The sequence below is a fragment of the Oryzias latipes genome, chromosome 18 (genome assembly GCF_053564925.1).
Source record: "Oryzias latipes strain Hd-rR chromosome 18, Olatipes_Hd-rR_3.1".
NCBI lineage: Eukaryota > Metazoa > Chordata > Actinopteri > Beloniformes > Adrianichthyidae > Oryzias > Oryzias latipes.
The window spans coordinates 23,157,573-23,180,422 of NC_136254.1; the positions used below are offsets into that span (position 1 = coordinate 23,157,573).

General features: G+C 39.0%; 1 protein-coding gene across 2 annotated transcripts in view; it reads left to right on the forward strand.

The window, feature by feature from the left end:
- The window catches only part of pcxb (pyruvate carboxylase b), a 355,470-nt gene that overhangs the window by 11,934 nt on the left and 320,686 nt on the right, over nucleotides 1–22,850 (forward strand). Inside the window, exons 1-8 of one of the 2 annotated variants that reach the window (XM_078936074.1) lie at nucleotides 4,504–4,652; nucleotides 7,251–7,387; nucleotides 10,464–10,557; nucleotides 11,078–11,168; nucleotides 16,135–16,300; nucleotides 16,654–16,799; nucleotides 21,208–21,325; nucleotides 22,674–22,741. In XM_078936074.1, the coding sequence (XP_078792200.1) occupies nucleotides 4,567–4,652; nucleotides 7,251–7,387; nucleotides 10,464–10,557; nucleotides 11,078–11,168; nucleotides 16,135–16,300; nucleotides 16,654–16,799; nucleotides 21,208–21,325; nucleotides 22,674–22,741 (906 nt within the window). In that variant the 5' untranslated portion in view covers nucleotides 4,504–4,566. Of the gene's footprint in view, nucleotides 1–4,503; nucleotides 4,653–7,250; nucleotides 7,388–10,463; nucleotides 10,558–11,077; nucleotides 11,169–16,134; nucleotides 16,301–16,653; nucleotides 16,800–21,207; nucleotides 21,326–22,673; nucleotides 22,742–22,850 lie in introns of those variants that run through there. The other variant, XM_078936075.1, reaches the window with a different exon arrangement.

Consider the following 22,850-nt stretch of genomic DNA (forward strand, 5'->3'; position numbering starts at 1 on the left):
GTTTAAAATCTGAATTTTTTTTTTTTCAGAGATGACAAAGATTCAATGAAACAGAGTTGCTGATTAGTGGAAGTTGTTTTTGATTTGCAAAAAAAATCAGTAAAAGCAACATTTTTTTTTAAATAGAACTCAATTACAACACAAAGAACTCACCCAAGTCTCAGATCATGTTTCAAGAAGATTTATCACATTTAGTATTTAGATAAATCCTGATTAACTGTTTTTTTTTATCACAAAGGAAAATTTTCTGTTTAACAGATTCGGCCTTTCTGTAGGAACATTTTCTAAATGTCCCTTTTACAAGTTTCCATAAATTGGCAACTTTATTTGATTGAATCTTCATTCTCTGTCAAATGTTTGCGGCTGGTTTAAACTCTAACTTTGTGATGAAGATTTTTGCGTTAACTGCTAACTTCCGCCGCGTCCAACTTCTAATAATGAATAAAATAAAATAAAAATTAAAATATATAAAAAAAAATATAATAAAATAAAACGACACAACCGTCGTAAAAGGGGTATTTTCTAAATATACTTAAAAGTGAAAATCCACCGTGTCTCGATTTTTCTTATCTGTGTGTGTGAAACATTTGAAAGTCAGGGCACATATATGTGGAAAATGGCTTCTTCTGGTGCGTCTCAATAAATCTGTATTTGGAGGAAAACTCCTGTTTTTGTCTTTTAACAGTAGCTTTATGTTTCCTTGAAGTCAAAGGTTCTTCTTTGGTTTCCTCACTGACTCTTTTCTCCCCAAAGAAACTTTCCAAATACGTTAAATTTTTTGGGTTTTATAGGCTTTTTGGCTTTGGGTTCCTTACTTTGTGGTCCGAGCAGCTGCTTAAAGTCACGTGACGCATCAAGACAGACGGATGTAGTTGATCAGAATCCGGTTGTTTCCCAAAATAAAACTTCTGTCACTGTCAGAAAATAAAACAGAATTGATCATCTGTCTGTGGGCTTGTACCAAGCATCTCATGGACCGGTATCGGTCCACGGCCCGGGGTTGTAGGGACCAACCACTGTTCTAAAGTCCAAAGCTGTTGTTTATAATTTAGAGAAAGTTTCAGAAGTTTGTGTATCTTTAAAGGTTTGAATTTTAGTGGCCTTTCCAGCCAACAGCTCAGAAAACTTTGACCAAATCAGGGTAAGGTCAAAGATTTGTAACAGTGAGTCCAATTTATTTGAAGTTTTCTGCATAGTATATTCTGTTTAACTTACCTGAATCTTTGTAGTAAAATATGTTAAGGTAAAAAAAAAATCCTTTTAACAATTTGAATATTTAAAACAACAATTTGACAGAATATTCTCCAGTTTTTAATACATTAAACATTGTCTTTCCTTTTTTGTTTAAAGAGGTTTTTTTAACAGAAGTGCTTTACATTTGAAGTCAGGTGGATTTTAGTGCTTCCTCTCTGTCTGACTGTCACTGCCAGTCGGCCTTCACTATAAACCAAAATATCCTCCTAACCATCTCTGATATCCAGGGACAATGTGTTTTCACCCAATGCCTTTACTGAATCCCTGCTATTTCACAGAATTACTCGTTTTCCTTCAAACTTAATCTTCATTCTGTGAACTTTCTGAAGTGTATTGCTTTTCTCTTTGTTTTTCTCTCTCTTTTGGATGAAGAAAATCAAACTTCTGTTGTGCTCGCAAACTAAATTCAGCCTTAGCCACAACTTTAGATGATTACTTTGTGACGATGCAATGAATCCTCCCTGTGAGTCACTTTCGGGGGAGCGTTTCATTCTTGCATGTGTCGGCTTGTGCAGAACGAGGGAAGAGAAACTCTTCTGCAGAGCCTTTTATGAGAGCGTGAAGTTAGTTTGTGCAAAGAGAAATGAGGTGACGAAAAATGACTTTCTCACAGACAGGTTTGTATTTGAGGAATGAAGATGGGTCAGTGAGGATAAACTGCTGCAGTGCCCGATGTTAGGAAAGTTTATCTTATTTTTACAGCACTTTTTAGTTCATTTGTAGTGTTGCACACAGTTGCCAAACCATCACTGCTCTGCAGGCTTACAGCTTTAGAACTGATGATGTCTACGAAGCTTTTTGAAGGTTATTTTTTAAGCCAAATATTATTCTGTAAATTAAAAAAAAAAAAAAAAAACTTTTTTTGGGGGTTAAAGTTCCACATTGGAGTTAGCTGTGCATTTCTGAAACTGCAAGTATTCTATATAAAGCTGTACTTGGATAAAATTAAATGAATCAAACCAATCTTCATTCAGAAGATTCCTCAAAGCAGCGGATAAATTCCTCTTTCAAAGCTGATTTTATGTATTTTTTAAAAACTTTTTAATTTAAAAATTCATTTTTTTTGATAATCTACACACCTTTTTGTTCAGTACCAGTAACTTTTGATAACTAAATTTCAGGACTTTTGCAGTAAAACCCAGTCTAAATTCACATCTGCTGACTTTTATGAGGTTTTTTAAAAAAAAAAAATCTTTATAAACTCTAATCTTATAAAGTAAACTGAGAATATAGATCCATCAAATCAATTAATAAACAAGTTAAAAAGCAACAATGAGAATAAAACAAAATTAAATTATACAAATCTACAAAAAAGTAAACCGTGCTTAAGTTAAAAAAATATTTGATATGTTTTTTTCCTGTAAGGCTGAATAACTCAGATATTCCTCCCCATTTTTGTTGTAATTGTAATGTCAGGTTGGGGGTGTGAGGAGCTGTAAATAAAGAGCTCTCTATAACGGGGAGGGGAAAGGGGTCTGGGTTGTTCAGCTCCAATAGTCCCGCCCACAAACTCAGAGGTGCATTTTTAATGAACAGCCGTCCTGCAGAAACTATGTTCTAGAAAAGGAAACAGTTTTTTTAGATTTTTGTTAAGAACCGCATAAGCAAATTAAAAGACCACTAGGAAGGTTGATCAAAAGATGATCGGAGTGGAACTTAAAGGCTGATGGTGGTGAGAATAGAGTCAGAAAGTTACATAACTGACCGCCTGTCAACCCCATCTAGATTGTTCTCTTAAGTCTGAGTTCGAATGCAAAACAGTTCAACACTTTGCTCTACTTTCCTTTATTTTTTATGGTGTTGCATAAGTAAGATGCAGGAGTGGAAACAGATCAATAAATAAAATTAACACAGCAAACAACCGTTAAAGGTTTTTGATTCATTTGTAAAATAAAATAATGAACTGTTTCACAATAAACTCCTCTTCTGCTGAGGAACTTGGACAGGATCTTTAAGCAATCTGATTTTTTAAAAGCCTTTTAAAGCCACCTAGTTTCTTTTTTTACTTACCGTTTTTTTTCTTATGGTTTAGATCGATGAGCTTTCTGTGAGTCATTGTTCTGCTGTAGAAAGAGAGTTTGTATTATTTACTTAGTTGTCTGTGGAAAATTAACAATCTCTGCATTTATTGAATCCTCTCCTCTGCTTGTGCTTTACTTGCTGAGTCACCATCTGTTGCATTTCTGGCCTGTTTTACTCCCTGTGGTGAACGCTTGAGGCTTATTTTTCTTTTTCTTCCCCTTCCAGATGTTGCAAAGATTGAAGAATTCAAGTGTTACTTAAAGTTTCTTCAATATAAATGGCTAAAGGATGTGTCAACAGATACACGCTGTATAGACAGAGTCCTGGAAGCTTAATTTAGGCCTAATATATTAAAAATAGGATTATATCAAAGTTTTTGCTTCTTAATTTCACAAAGTTTACAAAATAAAATGCAGAAATGTAGAGGCATTTGGAAAAAGTGTCTGTTGCCCTATCATTGTTGAAACAGTGTTATCATTTTTAGATTGTGGTCAGCTAAAGGAAAACTTTTAATTTAAATTTTTTTGTTGAACATCAATATTTCCAACAAAATTTTGAATTGAAAAACAAGAATCCCCATGGAGTTGGACTGTTTTCTTCTCAAATGGACATGAGGGAAATGATGCCGGAGCGAACACAACTCCAGCAGGCAGAACGTTTTTGTGATGGATTGTCTGAGTTGAATCTTAGACATATGCTCCAAGAATTTAATGCTAAAAATAAAATACCCAATAGGATGTATTTTTGGCCTTTGGAACCACAATGCTGCTTTAGTTGTATGGGACGCCAAATGTAAAAATTCATCTCTTCAATACCACATTTAGACAATTATGTGCTGCATTTACGTTACATTTTAGTCTGCATTTATCACAAATTAAAAGCTCTGTGACTGGAAAGTATGAAGTTTTTGATGCTAAAATAATCTAAATTAAAAAGATGCAACATAAATGTCAAACCTAACTGAAAAATGTAATTACACAAAAAATGTAAATGCAAATGTTACGTGGTAACATTAATTAGGTCTACATACATTAACTTTGTAGCTCTTAAACTAAGTGATTATGCCAAAGAACCGCTGGATTAAACTCTAGAATACAATAGTAAAGTATTTTATAATGGTCATAGTTTTACTTTTCGTTTCTAAATCTACTGCGTGAACCTCCAGTGTTTGGAAAATGCGCAACTAAACGGGATACTGCAGTTCCAAATGCATGTAATACCACAGTCTGACCACATGGTGGCAGCATCAGACCGCTAGGGTTTTTTGGATCCGTGCAGAAGAAGACGCTCATGTGTGCGCACACCCCTCAGCGTGGAGCTTCAGTGAAGCTGTCAGTTTCTCCCGCAGTGACTGAGCGAGTTTTCTGCCGGTTAAGGTAGTTATCTTTCACACACGGTTGTATCGCTTAAGTGCGGATTTTAACTTGTTGAAAACGGCTTTTTGCTTTAGCTTAGTTGGATAAATTGCAGTAACGAGTTTTCACTAAAACGAATGGAGTCATAATATAAAAGCCTTCACTTGTTATGTTAGTTCTCAAAGTTTTATTTTTATACTGCTTCCGCTCAAAACTTAAATCCCGGTAGCTTGACGCTGCCGCGTGCGTTAATTAGAGCCCCGGTGTTGCTGTGATTTGAGTGCAGAAACACTACAATCACACCTGAAGCTCGTCCTTCCTAATTGGAGCCGTTACAGCTGCTGGTAAACGGAGCAGCTGCTGGAGCTCCAGCCTTCATCATGTCCTCATCAAATCTCATTTCACCGTTTTGTGCGCATGCGTTTATTTGGGTTTTAGGGGTCAACTTTAATTACGGTTTCCTTTCAAATGAAAGTAAAAGAAACTTTTTTTTTTTTTAATTATTTTTTAAAATTCTACTATTCACAATTCTGAGGGTTTAGTTTAAATCAGAAAATGATGGACTTTTCTTCCGGAAAGCAGGACTTTTGTGTGTTAATGATCTCATCCTCTGTTTACTTCACTTAAATGTCAAAATATGAAATTGTATTTCATCAAAGACCCACTCCAATCATTTTTTATCCATTTTAAAAAGTGTTCCCAGTAGTCTTTTAATGATGAATAATAATTATGCCGTTTCTAGGACATATTTTCTGCAGCGTGGCAGTAGTTGATTAGAAATTTGCCTCTGAGTTGGCAACCCCGTCCCCTTTCTGTACTTGAGAGCTCTTTATTTTTCACCTGGGAGTGTCCAAAGAGGGCCAGATTTGGTAAGGCAAAAATGTGAGGGCCATGAACTCTTATAACATATAAATTGCAATGAAGTCTTTTTTTACTATGTGATACTTTCCATTTTTTCGCAATGAGCAGAATTATTCCAAAATAAATTTTAACCAAAATTTCTGGGAATTTTGTATTGATAGACCAGAACTAAAATGAAAAAAATAAAAAGGTGTCTGGGAAAAAAAACGTTTTGTGAACATAATTGGTAAATCTGGGTTCACATGAAATGTTACTTATTATTATTATTATTAAATGCTCACCGTAAACTTCTATGTTTAAATGTCAACAGGAAAATAACACAAATGGTTCTTATTCATAAGTGCAGACCACTGTGGTTTTAATCAGAGAAACAAATATTTTCATTTTGTTTACAATCAACATTTTACAAAGGCTGGTGTTATACGCTCGTATTTATGTGGGACAAAGCAGAAAAACTGATGGAAATTCATGTTGCCCACATGTACTACGAGTGGACAACATGAAGATGCTCATTGCTGTATTTCATGCATATATTTGAAGTGCGTCCAAGGCTAAATGTTGTTGGTTGCACTTATTAACCCAACCGTAACCCTAGCCATTCCTCCAGGTCCGTGAGGTCAAGAAAAAAAGTTCAGCACTGGCCGCATTTAAGAAAATTACGTGCGAATAGTCACTTTCTTTTAGAAATGAGCTAGAAAGTGTCACAGAAGGGTCCCGCTTTAGTGTTCCCACAGATTTACAACAAATAACAGAATTTAGCCAATCACAACCAACAAACCCACTTTTTAGAAAGTGCTGGGGGCTGCATATTATTGAGTTTATGTCAGGAACCTGTGGGCTGGTAGAAATTAGCCCCACTGGCCAGACTTTGCTAGCTTACAGCTCCTCACACCCACAACCTAACATCACCAGTGCAGCAAAAATGGCGAGCAATATCAGCGCCATCTAGCTGTACAAGTTTGAACCAGATGTCTGCTCAGACGAGGAACACAAAGACGTGCGCGAAACTAATCGTCTACAAGTGGACGCATCAGCAAATTTCTCTCGTCTGCTGCTGATCCACACTAATTTGAATGAATAAATCCTCAGAAATGCAATTTTAGAGTTAATTTTGTTTATATGTCCTCCATCAGAAAAATGCCATAAGAGCATAATTTTCACTTTTTAAAGAGGTTATATCCTCCTGAAAAATGATCAAAAAATGTTTAGATTCTAGTTTCAAAAAGTACATTGAACACATCAGTATCTTATAACCCTGCCTCTTAAGTCCTGAAATCAATGACTTCAGTGGTTTTCTGTCTCAGGTCAGTGAACATTTTCTGCTAAAATGCAAAGCAGTCTTAAGCTTCACAAAATTATCTTCAGCGGCATAAAAAGGTGCTTAAGCTCTTTTAATCTCTTTAAGCGTGACTTGCAACTCTTAGTTATTCAAAGCATTATCCTCCCAATTATATTCCCTGATCTCATTAACTCCTCAAACAACACAAGCACACCTGCATGCATGTGTATAAGGCTGTCTTGAAAGCATCATTTTAAGCCATTCTTTTGGAGGAAAAATAAAGAGTTGGAAGCTAATGGCTGTAGCGCTCTTGCTCGTCTGTCTGTGGTCTTTCCAAGAAATCTTTATTTATGATTCTGATGTTTTGAACAGGGAATACAACCTGCTTCCATTAGACCTGTCATCTCGTCTTTATGAATGTTTCACTGCTCGGGGATGCTGTTTGATGGGAAATCTGTTTTCTGTCCCTCCTCTTCCAGAATGTTGAGGTTCGCTGCGGTCCGAGGTGGCCTGGGCCTGCTGGCTGTCAGGAGGGCGTCCCGTCTCTCCAGGTCTTCCCACTCTGGCGTGCAGACGGAGTATAAACCCATCAAAAAAGTCATGGTGGCCAACAGAGGTAAAAAAAAAAAAAAAAAGCCTTCATCCCGGCTCTCGTAATTCATTTTTGTGAAAAGAGCCCCACTGAACTGCGAGCAGTAAAATGCTGTTTCATTTATAATGCAAGAAAAAGTTACGACATTTACGGTCTTCCTGAGGCATAAAGAGGCTCTCAGATCTTTTAATTTTTAATGTCCGGCATTCAGTTTGCTCTGCCACATGCTAATATTTAAACAGACTTTGTGGGAGCGCGGCTGCACAAGATAAGTTGTTTGCTTTCACCTAAAAGCGGCGAATTTCTGAAAATATTAGTCACACATGGTATTCAACAAGCCAACCTGTCCTCAAAAAGTGCGCAGACGCTCTTTTAGGTTTTCAAAGCTGGACATTAACGGCTGTGAAATGTGCGATGAATCCTCCCTGATGTCTGATTGGAACGGTAATTGCAGTTTCCCGCACAATAAAGCTTTCTGCTGCGTGGCTCGGACACGCAACAACCCGACTAGAGGCTGCTCTGGTAATACCTGGACTGCTCACGTTGGTCCTTGTCCAGAGGGGCTCTCGCTGTGCAATAACTAGCCATCAGGTGACGCTACGCATTTGAGCGACATTCACACGTTTGATTTTTTTTTTTTTTTTTTTTAATGGTGTTTTATTTCCTGTGGATAGCTTCAAAACCTTTGGTGCGTGGGCTACCAGTGATTTGTCAGCTCTGCGCTCATGCGGGGCCTTATGGGTCTGCTCCAGCACAGAAGTCTGCACACATCACCTCCTCGAGGCTCCATCTGAGCGCTGTCGCCCAGCGGTTCCACAAAGAGAGGCACTTCCTGTCGATCCCTCTGCATGACATCCGCTTGGCCCCGCTATCAGCTTCACATTAGATCATGTGCACAAGACTCTTTGATCTGGGGAGACTGGGCCATCCTATCAGCCCGAATTCCTCTTCAGCGAGCTCGTCATTTTCCCGCCGCAGCTCCGCTGCTCTGCCGGGCCGTTTGATTCCCGGCCTTATCTCGCTTGGCGGTACTCTTTCTATCCTGTCGTTTTCAGGACTTGTCGGATATGATTTTCCCCTAAACCACTCGGTTTTCCCGTTTGCCTTTGTGACTTCGCTGCTCTTCTTCTAGTCTTTACATGCCTTTGCCCTTCACTTTATCTGCTGCTCTTTACCTATTCCAGTTTGAAAAAGAAATCTTTCAGTCACGAAAACTGGAGATTCCATCTGACGGTCTTCCCATTTTTTTAAAGAATATATACACGATCTGAATAAAGAGCTGCAGCAGTGCGACAACATATCTGCCATCAGATGATTTTTCTCACTGCAGAAAAAAAGCAAAACCAACGGCAGAACACCAACTTTAACACCGGTTTTTGATCATCTGGTCTTTAAAACACATTAAAGGAGGTAGTTTTTCTATAAATCCCATCTATTTTTTTCCCTCCTTAACTTGAGATGTGTCCTCATTTTCAAAGCAAATATTTTTGTCGCCCTCCTTTTCAAATAGTAGCGAGACACGCTGGTTTACAGCAAGCAGGCTTTTATCTCCTCTCTGAACTCTGCTGGAAGAATACGTTTTTTTTGCTCCTGTGACAGAAAGATGAAAGTTGGAAGCATTTTTCTTGTCGGAGGCTAAAACTGTGTTCAGTGTTCTCACACTTGACAGAAACGGCTGACTTGAAGTGTCTCTGCAGTGTGAGAAGCAGGCTGGAAAAAAAAACCTTCCTCAAAGTGAGGCAAAAAAAACATAAACATGCAGTTGACATAGGTGGAACATTTCAAGCTTTCAAAAATCCACTGCAATGCTCTTTTATTTATTGTTAAGTGTTTTTAAAAGAAAATGATTATGCTGTTTTTAGGCAAAATAAAACTTTCATTCATAGTTTCTGCAGGAAAGCAAGAGTTCGTTAGTAATTCACCTCTGATTTGTGGGAAGCGCCATTGCTGCTCTCCCGCTAGCTTACAGCCCCATACCACCCCATTGTAACATTAGCAGTGCGACAAAAATGGTGAGCCAGATGCCAGTGCAGATGAGGAAAACGACGACGTACATGGATCTAGTGGTCTACAAGTGGATGCATTGGAATGGAGTGGAGCAGGATGCTTGTGGGCTGCCACGTGTATTTTCTGCATCACAAATCTCTGGCTTTCCTCCCTCAGTAAATGCCACAAGAACATGTCGGGTTACGTTCACACTGGGCTCAGCATGCACTTGGAAGCGACTACTTCCATTGATAAATATATGTAAAAGCGTGTATTTGTGCACATTAAGTCCCTTTGTGGCTCTAGGTAGAAAATGCTTAGCAGTTGAACATGCTCTAAATGTTAAACCAGTTAAAATTTGACCAATCAGCGACTCATATTTGATAGTGACGTATGGATAGTATCCTTTTTAATTCATGGAAGTTCCAGCTGCTCAAAAATTGATCATGGAGGAGAAATGAAAATGTTTCTGGCTGGAATTACACGACACAAAGTCTGTCATAAATCAGAGTGAAGCTGTGAAAGAAAAAGCGTGGAGGAAGATTTGTGACATTTACTTCCACTGTAGGTACGCACATTAGTATCAGTGAGTGGCAGGCCAGTGTGAACTCCATATACACTGACCAAAAATATAAACATTTCAGAGTGGCCTTTTCTTGTGGCCAGTCTAAGGCACACCTGTGCAATAATCATGCTGTCTAATCAGCATATTGATATGGCACACCTGCGAGGTGGGATGGATTGTCTTGGAAAAGGAGAAGTGCTCACTATCACAGATTTAGACAGATCTGTGAACAATATTTCAGAGAACTGGTTCTTTTGTGTATGTGGTTAATGTTTCACATCTTTGAGTTCATACCATAAAAAATGGGAGCAATAACAAAAGTGTTGCGTTTATATTTTTGGTCAGTGTATTAAAAGTGCGTTCTAGAATGCCCGCTCTTGAAGGTGTCAAATGGTCGGTGTGTGCGTTGCGTCAAAAATGCCAAAAACACTATTTTATGTAATTGGGTCCTTAAGTGCTGTTTAAAATGTATAATTTTGTAATATTCTTTCACAAACACTTGATTTTGTTTTGGTTGTAAAATGTTTTTTCTTCTTTTCTTGTTTTCAGGTGAAATAGCAATCCGAGTCTTCAGAGCCTGCACCGAGATGGGGATTCGCACTGTGGCTGTTTACTCTGAGCAGGACACTGGACAGATGCACAGGTAATTATCTCTGCCACATTACAGTTAAATGGTCCTCCGGGAGTTTTACGTGAAGAAAGCGTGACGCACAGATGTCGTGCTTGACTGCCTCAATGACATTACTTAACAGCAACTTCAGTTAAAGGCAGCTTGGGAGCATTTTTCTTCCCTCTGGCGCTTTGGCTCACTTCATTTGTCGTTCATTTTTTTGTATCAAGTGGTGACACGAGTCTGATTGTGTTCAGGGTGCAAACATTCAGCAAATTCAAACACCTCTGCTTGCTTTCAGGAACCAGCCCTCCTAATTATGCCTTTTTTCACTCCAGCCTCTTCTCATTTTCATCTGTTTTTCATTCTCCATTATGAAGTTGAATACCTAGACCGGCTCATTGGACTCGTCATTTAAATGATTGCGAGTACAAAGAACCGATGTTGAGTTTTTAAAGAGGTCGGAAAAGGCTGTGAAAATGGCTGTTTGAGACTTTTTCTTCTGTTCCACCGGCTCTTCTCCGTCGCTGACGTGACTCTGTGCACCTTACAGACAAAAGGCTGATGAGGCTTACCTGATCGGGAGAGGCCTGCCACCTGTTGCCGCATACCTGCACATCCCAGACATCATTAAAGTCGCCAAGGTAAAAGTTCACCTCAGTGCTGTAGCCAAGCCAAGTAAAACTGCCTTTTCTTTGTTCCGGAGGGGAAAAGAAAACTCTGACCTATGCTTTAGAAGCATCTGTAGTTTCTAGTTGCTAAATGCATAGAGGAGCAAAACACTTTGTTTTTAAAGAACACAAAAAAAAGCAGGAGTGTAATGTTTTTGTATCATAAATTGCCAGATGAAGCTCCTCGATATCCTTTTGTCAGTTTCAACATTTAAAGCTACAATAGCAACATAAGCAATTAGCTATTTATTAAGTTATCACAAGAGTAATTGAGAGGAAAGACGATGCTTTATAAATGATCAGACTTCTCCCAATGCATTATTTTGTGTGGTTTTTTTTTAACCTTTTAACACTGGAGATGTCGCCTGTGACGCCTAAAAACACACACGCTCCTTGACACACTGGAACTCTTCCAACGTTAACGAGATCAGGAGAAACGGAGAATTGCGGCTTCTCATGTTGGCTTTGCACCAATATGCTTTTTAGGCACAAAGCACTTGCATAAGCACTTCATTACTGTAAAGGGGCTTCATATTTGCGTAAAGTGGATTCAGAATCCAACAGAAAATACGTTATTTGCGTACACAGTTGAAGAGTTGCGGTAGTTGAACGAATGTCATCTCTGGAGCTAAAGCTCTGGGGTTAAAAGGGTGAATTTACCAACAGATGTGACGTGATTAGCATAAATGTTTGGCCAAACCATTAAGCTCTAATGGGAAATTATTGCTGTAAATTAATATTTAGCCCCAACATCAAAAAAATTGTTAGCTGTGTGTTTTACTAGACGCACTCCCAGCATTCCTCAGGAGAGAGTAAGATACACCACAGATCCTTTAATCTCTTTGAAGTGCAAGATTTAAATTATTTTAAAAGAAAAGTATATATACTAATTGAGGAAATGGCTTCTTAAATGAGACATTTTTAGCAAAAAACACACAATCTTCAGTTTTAGCTTTTTTTTTATTTATTCTGCAGCTTCTTGATGTTTCTACAATCAGATTTAGCTTTAACTCTTATCAGTTTGCTCAAATGTGAGCAGAGCACTCTAGCTGTGATGTTAATGCCCACATACACTCATAGCAATAACCTGATGTAATCTTACTGTGTGATCTTTTAATGAAGGGGCAGTGAGCAGCTAAAAATCAGAGAAATCTTTGCCTAATTCTGCCCTGCCTTTTTACACTTTAGCTTTTAAGCTCTGATGGATTTGCCTTAATTGTGAAGTAAATGTGTTTGTAATAAAATAAATCTACTGTAGCTTTTACACCTAGGTCATTTTTGCTTTAAAGTTCCACTGCGATCAATTTGATCAATTTTCAAAGCGTTCCCAGTCGTCTTTTAATTATGATTATGGCGTTTTCAGCCAAAATCAAAAACCTGTGTCATTTTCTAGGACATCGTTTTTGCAGGGCGGCTGTAGTTCATTAGAAATTCACCTGAGTTGTGGACAGGATAAATGACGAGGAGCAACCTCTCACCATTGTTGAGAGCTCGCAGCAGGAAATTTGTATTCCACTCAGCCTATTTTCTACGCACAATTCAATCTTTTTCAAACAACTTTTTATCATCAGCTCATAATTACAGTTTGAAAAAAGAACAGCTCTGAAATACAATTTAGAGGTTAATTTTCTTTAGATATGTCCTCCATCATTAAAAAATGCCACAAAAACACAATTTTCATTGGAGTGGGTCTTTAAGGACAAGGACTATTTGTTACGTGATTCGATGCGCCGCATCACGTAACAAATAGGCCGCTTTTTGTGAGAAAAGCGATCCAAATCGGAAAAAAAAACAAGAATTAAGGACTAAAACCTGGTTAATATGTATTGCTTTTGTAAGTGACCATGGTATAAGCAGTTTAATGGCCAACGAAGTGTGCGTTATTACTTTTTAACACACTTCGCGGAAGCAACCGTCCTCCGCTTCAGGCTTCCACGGCGTGCGTTAAAAAGTACTAATGCACATTTCGTTGGCCATTAACCCTTACTTAATGCACACCCAGCAGCCAATCAGAACTGAGTATTCACCTGGACCATGGTATGAAATGTGATGAGACATTTGACAGGGTAGACAAACCTTTTTCTTCTGTGCGTTGTGAAGCTTGACTTACCTGTCGTCTTTCTCTGCTATGACCACTTTGTCCCACCTTTTTTCTCTTTTATCTCCTTTTCCTCTTAATTTCCTGCTGCCTCTCATCTCCCTGATATCGAATCCCTTTCAGTTCCTTTCCTCTTATCGTTTCCTTCTCCTTCCAGGCTCAGCGGCCTGTTGTTTTTTTTTAAATCGTTTTTCTGATCCATCTCTCACGGTTTCATAATTTTCGACACGAGCATGTGGTCCGGCAGCCAAGTCAGGAAGGCATCGGCGTCCAACTCATTTCTCAAAATCAGTCTGCCTGACTGGGAGCGCAGCCACGCCATGGCAGCGAAATGTGTTTTGTGTGTGAGAATATCAAAGTATGTTTGTCTGTTGTGCCTACTGTGTGACAAAAATAAAAATCTCTTTCATTACCTTTTGTGCGACTGTTGAAAGGTGTGTAAGAATATCTGCATGTGAAGCCTGTGAGGAAGCATGAGCATCTGTTCTCCTGTAGACGTGTGAGGTGCCTCGGGTGTTAGGTCAGCTTGTGTTTGAAACTTCATCCGCTGTCAGTCTCTACATTTGTGGGTTGTTTGAACCTGCTTGTGTACATGCTTTTTTTTTTCTGTGTGTGGGGCTCAGCTCCTCCTTTGGCCTGACAGTAATGGGTCCCCTAACAATGGGCAGGCTATAATTATGAGCTGTCCTTGTATCCAGGAGCAGATGGTGCATACTGATCCAGAGATGGCTCCTACTGTGTCCATGTGCGTGCACACTTCGATCTTTAAATCATGAGCCTGTCTACTCACTCAGTTTTTTTTTTTATTGGTGTCTGCTGAGTAGATGATGATTTGACCAATTCTAACCAAGGTTATTAAAAAAGAAATTAATTTGCCCCCAGTCCCTCTGCTGTACAAGGCTCATAAATCCATTGCCCGGCAACAAAGTGGTTTTCCAAGCGTTCAGGTTAGGAGCGACGTCTCACTCTGCCACAAAAATCCCTTTCCACAGAACTTAAAAAAGCCAAAAAATATGGCCAGAGTTGTGGCACCCCCCCTACCCGAAAGAAACTTTTGCCCGTCAAAGAAATTTTCCATCAGGACACAGAATTCCAACATCGGTCACAGAGCGTAGAGAAGAAGCCAGATAACCACTTGCAGACCAACTCCAGTTTCACTGTTCAACAGTAGTACAATGGTTGGGTGACGACCAGACTTTTGACGCAATTCACTCTTGTCAACATCAAAAGAAAGTTGCATCAGCAAATAACAGTGGTTATTCCCATTTTGACCAGGCTTGATAGGTTTAGCTTTTTCAGAGCATTATAAAGGTAAGAATCTGGTTTTATTCTATGCATGTATGTATCTGCAATGATGCATTCACAGCACGTGTTATTCGTGTGTCAAATTTGCTGCTCGAAGCGTTGTCCAAACAGTGTTTGGACATTTGTATCTGCATATCAAATCAAATCAAGCTTTATTTATATAGCAATGTTACCACACAGCTCACTCAAAGTGCTTTGCATAAAAATATAATCAAATTTAAAAACAAAATGACAAGACAAACAAATGCTTTGTTTAAGACCTGCACAATGCCACACATACACGCATCGTGACACACATGATAAAAAGAGTGATAAAATGATGCAATGTAGAAACCTGGCTTTATACTGACGTGGAGAAACGATATTATATACAGTCTATGTATGGAAGACCCCTATGATGCTAAGATTACATTTATTTATTTTTGAAGAACTCCGTAAAAGCGTTGGCCAGACTGCTGTGCTGGACACCCAAAACATGCCTCAGGATCACTGACCATGTCTGTATATTGACTTAATATTGAAACAGGACACTCCTGTTGGACAAATCTTGTTCAGTGTTAACGTAGCTTAACACCTGTATGAAACGTGGAGCACAAAACTTTCATACATTTCATTACATTATAGTAGGAAACCTTTTCCCCAACCAGATTGTTTCCGGGAATCATTGCAACCCCATACACCCCAGAAATCCCGGATAAGCTCCTAATGATTGCTGTGCTCTGTTTAGTCTTGGGGTTGTGGGGACACATCTTGAGCACAAATCACACAAAATGGCAAAGAGTATTTAAATTTCAATAATTTAGTCAAAGGATAATTGTCCATAAGAACAAAAAGAAACTAAGCAAAAAAGCTTCAGATTGAACCAAGATATCAAACTATGTGAACACAAAAATGTCATCTTGCCTAAAAAGGAAAAAGGTCAATTTCAGAAACGAACTCCCTTAACAAACAGAAGAAAATAAGCGAGCAAAGAAAATGGTGGTTATCCCCATGGCTTCCCTTTAAATAACTAGCACAAAAACATAATGATAAAGAGCTGGGCAGAGCAGACTTTGACACAAATGCATTACACTACAGAACTCTGTTGCTTTGTATGGGGGGAGAGTTATACTAAAGCACTAAAGAGTGCTGAGCTGAAAGCACACAAACAGTGGCAGCTGAACCTCCTCCTCAGAGAAATGAAATAAACCCAGGGATTTTAGGGACGCCTCCATCAGATCTGGTTCAATCTGCTGCCTCCAACATTCAGCGTCCCTCACCTGAAAACAATCACAGAAAAACACACAAAGATCCACAAACACAGTGAGATCCCACTCTGCCATGAAAACTACATTAAAAATGCATCACACTCCAAAGACATTAAAGAAAAGCTAACCACAAATTGGGTCAGAGCTGTAATATAGATGGCTTTGTTGTTTCCACCAGTAAACCGTGAACTGGAACTAGGCTTCCAGTTTGAGTATAGCTTCTTCTTATGTGCCTCCTTGATTTAATGTTTCTTTTAAAATAAACTTTGAATAAAAATGTTTCTTGCAGGAAAACGGTGTGGACGCCATTCACCCTGGCTATGGTTTCCTGTCTGAGCGTGCCGACTTTGCCCAGGCCTGCGCCGATGCAGGAGTGAGGTTTGTGGGTCCAACCCCAGACACGGTACGCAAAATGGGAGACAAGGTGGAGGCTCGCTCCTTGGCCAACAGTGCAGGTGGGAATTTATGTGAAACTATAATTACCAAACTTTTTTTTCATGATTTATGGAATTGTTCAAGCTTAAAACTACCTTCCAGAAAAGAACTGATGCAAGTTTGAAGATAAAATACAAAATTAGAACTAAGCTCGAAGATGGGTCCTTTGCAAATGTTGACAACACTTCAGTCCAGAAAGTTTAAAGGAAAAAATGTTATGAGGTTCTGCACTGAACATACTGTTGGTCCGGGATAAAAGTAATGGGGATTTAATCTAATTTTACTACTTGGTGGAGAAGAAAGTGGTGAGCTGTTTTCAAAAACAAGTGATTTTGGTGTTCTTGGTAGCAACCTGCATTCTGCTCCTGCATAGGTGTGCCTGTGGTCCCGGGGACAGACGCGCCCATTTCCTGTCTGCAGGATGCGCAGGCTTTCGCTCAGACCTATGGTTTTCCCATCATCTTTAAGGCGGCCTACGGCGGGGGCGGTCGCGGCATGAGGGTTGTCAGAGAGTACGAGGTGAGAAAGATTTAATTGTGTGAGGAGAGTGAGTCTGCAAAACGGCTGGTAATTACTGCTGGCTTGCTATTGAAATCGAAACGAAATAGTTGAAAATGGTTTCATGAAGGTTTCAGTGCCTCTTTCTAGTTTAAATGCATGTTGCTCCTAGCCTGACTGATCACAATAATTGAATTTTGGTATTTTTCATCAGCTGAGCAGAATTAGAAAATTTCTTTGTATATACGGTCCAGGACTACCTTTTTTATAGTAACTCAGCTGAAGGGATTACAAAGTATGTTTTCTGCACATTTTTCTTTTACCCCTTCCCAACTCAAATGATCACTGTAGGAATTTTGATTGACATGTGTATAAGTTGTGTAACTTTATCCTTTGTCATCATCAGCGTCACCTTTCACCTCTCAGTCGTCCGTGTAAAGCGTATCTGGGACGGTTCTAATATGCTGTCATAGTGGCTGTCAGAGAGGATCATGACAGAAAACTGATAGAATGATGTCTTCATAGAAAGGATTTACTGTGAACTTATTTCTCCTGTTGGAATGACACCAGAGTCTGCGCTTTACTGCTGTTAAACTTTCATTTGGATTGTTTCTTGTTGGGTCAGCATCTTCTTTTGGATCTGCCCCTGACTACATGATCAGAGGTAGATCATGTGCAGCAAGTTTTGTGTTTATTCACTTTGAAAGTAACTTTTACAGATGCACCGTCAAGCCACGAAATTCTAGTTTGACAGCATGGAAACCTGGTAAACATTCAAAGACTAACAGTTGCTTAATAATTCATAACCACTTCTGAAAGCAAGCCTTTATTTCTTAAAAGTACATTTGGAACTTACCGTATTTAAAATGTGATTGAGACCCTGTGATTTAACAAAAACAAAATTTCTATCTGTCATTCTTCCTAAATGTTTCAAAGGAATAATGAAGTTCCCTCAGAGCTTTCACCTGTCAGAGGATGCTTGATGCACTGCAGTTCATATTATCAAATAGAAATAAATCTTAACATTGTGTTCCTGTCTTGCTGGAAACAACTTATGCATAAGTAAAAGTTAATTATACTTTTACGGATGCATAACAGCAAAAACCCGAAATCAATTCAATTTTGAACCACAATTTTATAGTTAGAATATTTGTTTTTTAATTTATTATTCATTAAGTAAAGTCTTAACAAATTTTAAGAGTAGGACAACAAACCTTGTTAGGTATGTTTAAAATTAAAGAGACTTTAAGGTCTTTACTATCAGTTCTGATGATATAAACCATGGATTTAATTTTAAAGTACTCAGTCCCTCGCACAACTTTAATACAAGTGTTTTTCTTTTATTTATGTTATTAAACTTTGGAACTCAAAGTAAAATGATTTGAAGTGATGTACACACATTGTTCCATATAAAAAAATGTACAGACCAGAGGTAATGTCAATCGCAATCAGTCCGTTGATTGCGATCATCCCGTCGATCACGAAGGATGTGACGGTAGATCACGGGCCATCAAAAATATGTAAACCAAAAATATAAATAAATATAAAGAACAAATTCCTCATCGTGTGATCCGTCACTTGATTGACATGCAGATTGGCCAATCTAACAGCGTCCTCTGAAAATACATCAACTGAGCGAGCGCACTTTCTTTTTCTTCTCCCCGGCGGAGGACCGCACCTCCCCTGCAGGAGCGTTTTTTAAGGACTGGGCCGGCCCGTGTGCGTCCTCAATAGGAAGCGAGTCAGAGCCCCCCTGTCTGACCCAGCCATCCTGCCACTGCGCCTGCTTCCGGGTCCGCGGTTCCCTCCTGAGGGATCCAAGCCCACTCAGGCAGCAGCGTCCACAAGCACGTGCTTCTCGAGCGCTTTCCTTGGAGCAGGGGCCGCCGTTCGCTCAGCTGTGGTTAAGCCAGCTGCGCTATAGAAATGTCATGCCCCCCCTGACATGGTTTACAGCAGAACATGAAACGCGATCGTTGCTGCTTTCAATTTTCATAATAAAATGTCTTATCTGTACTAAGTATACTACTACACTACTGGAAATACAAAAATAACATTCATACACGCAACAAAACTATTGCCTCACAAAGATTTGTGTACTCTTACTGTGTAGTTTTTGAGTTATTAGGGCATAAACATAGTATTTTAGACCAAAGAAATGGTAGAAGTTGTCAACTTTGTAGTTGAATTAATTTACTTTGGTGCAAAATTCCAAGCCATGATTAGTATTGTTCTACACGTCCTGCACCTCAAATACATCTGTGTACTATTACTGTGTAGTTTTTCAATTATTAGTACATAGATACATTGGATCATAAAGGTAGATCTTTTGGAGCTTATCATCTCAAAGGTAGCTTGCAGGCCTAAAAAGTGTGTGCACATCTGGTATAGACTGATCAAATTGGAGTTTTGATAAAGGTTTTTAATGTGTGTTGCTTCATATCTTCCCATTATTTTGTCTTGATTAGATAGTTTGCTCTAAAAAAAACCCACTTCACATAACTAGAGATATGACTTTGACAAAGGTGGAACTTGACACCTGAAGGCAGATTCAATTCCCAAAACAAATACAAAAATTATTTTTAAAGTTTCATTTATTTGATGGATATTGATTTCTCTAAGCAAAGATCAATCTTTTTCTTTATGAAATTATCTCTGAGCAGTGGCCTTGTGGATGCAATATCTGTAAGTCGACAAAACTCCCTAACTTGCTTGTCATGTACACATTGAACTCACTAGGACTTGAATGTCTTGTCTAGAGCTGGGCTGACAGCTGGTATGTTTTTGTTCAAGTTAGCATTTTAGCATCCTAAAACTCCTTTAAGTGAGATATCTGCTGTAACATTCTGCGAGCCATTGACCCTTGAGAAGCACATCACATTTGAAGTAACTCTGGTTCATTTACTGATCTATTAAAACAGAAAAAAAAAAAGATGGTACTGTCCTGAGGCCACAATCTTATGACTCATGAATTCACTGGAAAGAATGACCTTTTGTAAGTTGTGGACCAGTCTAATTAATTAGTTGTTGGCATTTGAGTTATTCACTGGAGTCACTGGGGCCATGGCAGCTTGTGCAGATATGATGTGAGGAAATTGTAAAGAGGTTTTTTTTTCTGTAGAGAAGACGCCCAAAGCCATGATGTGCCGGTTGACTTAATTTTATGAAGGTCAGCGGGTCAAAAGTGCTGAATTAACACAACATAAATGTTGACGCTAAACAATTATGCTAACTGTTCTGTGAGGTTGCCAGATATTTGTTTGTGTGTTCTCAAGGGGAAAAGTCTGCGCCAGTGGAGAAAGATTTTTGCCAGTGAATAATGACAGCAAACATCAGTCAAGCCACAGACTTATTTTCCCACATTGCACTTGTGTAAAAGCTGCCTGATGTCAAGTATACAGTTACTGCGTTGGTCTTTAGGGTCTGTTGTAGAGACACACAATCCGATTTTTAATATTAGTATTGGACTGATGATGGAAAAAATTACTGGATCGGGTTTTTCAGTCCATCCAACCCAATATTTCTTCAAGTGTTGAATGTAAAAAACTCTTAAGCTCAGCCCTCCAGTTGTTGTTGATGGAAAACAAGAAATGGGTTCCCTACTAACAAAGTGGAAACACACTTATTCTTTTTAAACGGTTACCTGCACAAAAAGAGAAATGTTAGCAGATATTTGTTTCGAGACAAAAAAACTTTATGAAACTATCCTTAGTCTGTTGTGGTGTTAATGACATCTGTTTATTTTCCCATTGTTAATGTGCAGGCTTGGGTAATAAAACAAGGATAATTTTATCACTTTAAGAAAAAATAAATAAAAGAACTGCCAGAATGTTTGATTTAAAAAAAAATCAAATAAACGCTGATTTTTATTTTTATATTTCCTTTAGGGATATTGTTAAATCTGATCAAAACATTTTACTTTAGGATGTAAAATCTGACAAACATGTAAAATCCCCTCATGGTTTTATTTCACTGGTTTTTGCGAATCCCCTACGTGAGCTGCCAAAGTCTGCCAGCCTGCTTTGAGTGGTTGGTGGTTTCACCTCTGAAAACATCTCGGGGCAGTTGGTTGACAGCTGCGGCATGGGCGAGCTTTCACTCCTGAAGCTAAGTGCAAAGAAGACGTGATGTTGACTCAGTCGTCTCCCCCAGCCCCCCCAGAGGAGGAGGAGGAGGAGGCTTGATGGGCTGGCAGGATGTCATGGACTGACAAACAGATTGAGGCATGACCCTGATCATGTTGGGGTTATAATCTTCCAGAGATATTTCTCCTTCAGAGCTTTTAGCCGTATGTCTCTGGAGAACTGAGGAAAACACCAAATGTGAACAGCTAGAGGAAGGAGAGAAATGACCACATGAAGGCTTGTAGATATTCTGGTTTTTGCACTCATTTAGAAACTTTTCCCCCCCTTTTTTTTGTATTTGACAGGAACTTGAAGAGAATTACCAGCGGGCGTACTCGGAGGCCCTCACCGCTTTTGGAAACGGCGCCTTGTTTGTGGAGAAGTTCATTGAAAAGCCGAGACACATTGAAGTGCAAATCCTCGGTAAGTGGACTTAATTATGGCCTGCAGCTGTCCTGGACTGGAAGGAGCCATATTGTTTTGGCAATTCTTCTTTCTATTGCGACTTTGGGCAAACATTTTAGCCCCGCCACACACTCAAAACTCACTAATATATACATGCAACTATTACCTGGTGAATATACATTTTGGACATATGTATTTAAAGGATGACATCACAGCGAGAGAAAAGGTCAAAAAATGAATGGGGCCAAAATCGCTTTAAGTTCAATATTAAATAACAAATCCAAAACTTGTCAGGGAAAAGGAAGATTTGAAATTATTACGGAGTGGCCACAGGACCTACGGTTTCGTGGCCATTTTGTGCCAAAGTGTGAAATTTGGGGATTTTTCACATTTTTCCACCATATTGGAAAATAAAACTTTTGTTCAATTGATCTTTAAGAAATTTTCTACAAGAGCTGCCGGGTTAAGCCTACAACCAAAGTTTTGTTGAGCTTTGACCTCCAGAAGAGGCTGCAAACTGGGCATGCATGGCATACGGGTTGCATGCCATGCATGGCCAGTTTGCAGCATGCAGGATCCCCCAAAAAATGTAAGCAAATGATGAAATACTTGCATGGCATGTGGGTTGCCCCCACATGCCATGCAAGTAATTTCTTTAGTATTTCATCATTTGCTTAAATTTTTTGGGTATCCTTTCTGTAAATGTCAAATACGTTTTCAGCTCCCGTAGAGGTTAGTGGCGAGGAAGGAGGTTAAGCTTTGAGTAAACCGATTTATTGGCCAGCAGAGGAATCTCCAGTCTTCATTTCCTGTTATCGTAAACTGCACACAGAGGAAGGACTGAAATCTAACACCAATACTTACAGGAAGCGCGTTAGCAACCTGAGCCTGTACTTTGCTCCTTCTGCAGCGTGTGTTTTGTCAGGGTTTGTGTTTATCTAACACTTAAAAATTAGTTGGTGCAGGCACTGATTACTGTCTTCAGGCCATGCAAAGCCCTGGTGAATTTTCTTAATTACCTTTGAACAAAGCATGTCTTTGCCAGCCTCCTGTTTGCCTCATTCTCCACTTGTGTTGTTATATCTACACCCTGTTAGGAATTTTCTGTCACACAGTGCAAACTGGGCCTAATTGATCCATAAATAACCAACATTTTACTCAACATTCAGGCTGCAACTGTAACGTACGTAACTGTTGAGGGTTTCTCTAATAATTTGTGGGATTGATTAGTGGATCAAAGGCAGTTGCTGTTGGATTCATCCTCAAATGTTTTGTTCCTTTTTACCTCATGATGGATTTGATTGAAAACTCAATTAAATATTATTAACATTTCTCATCATTTCTCGTTCTGCTTCTCTTTCTTCAGGCGATAAATATGGAAATGTCATCCATCTCTATGAGAGGGATTGCTCCATTCAACGCAGACACCAGAAGGTGAGCTCCTTTTAAATGACGACACCTAAAAAGCTCACGCTCTTTGACCTGCTGTAACTCTTCGACTGTTTACGTGATGCAAATTAGCTGATTCTGACACAGAGAAAAG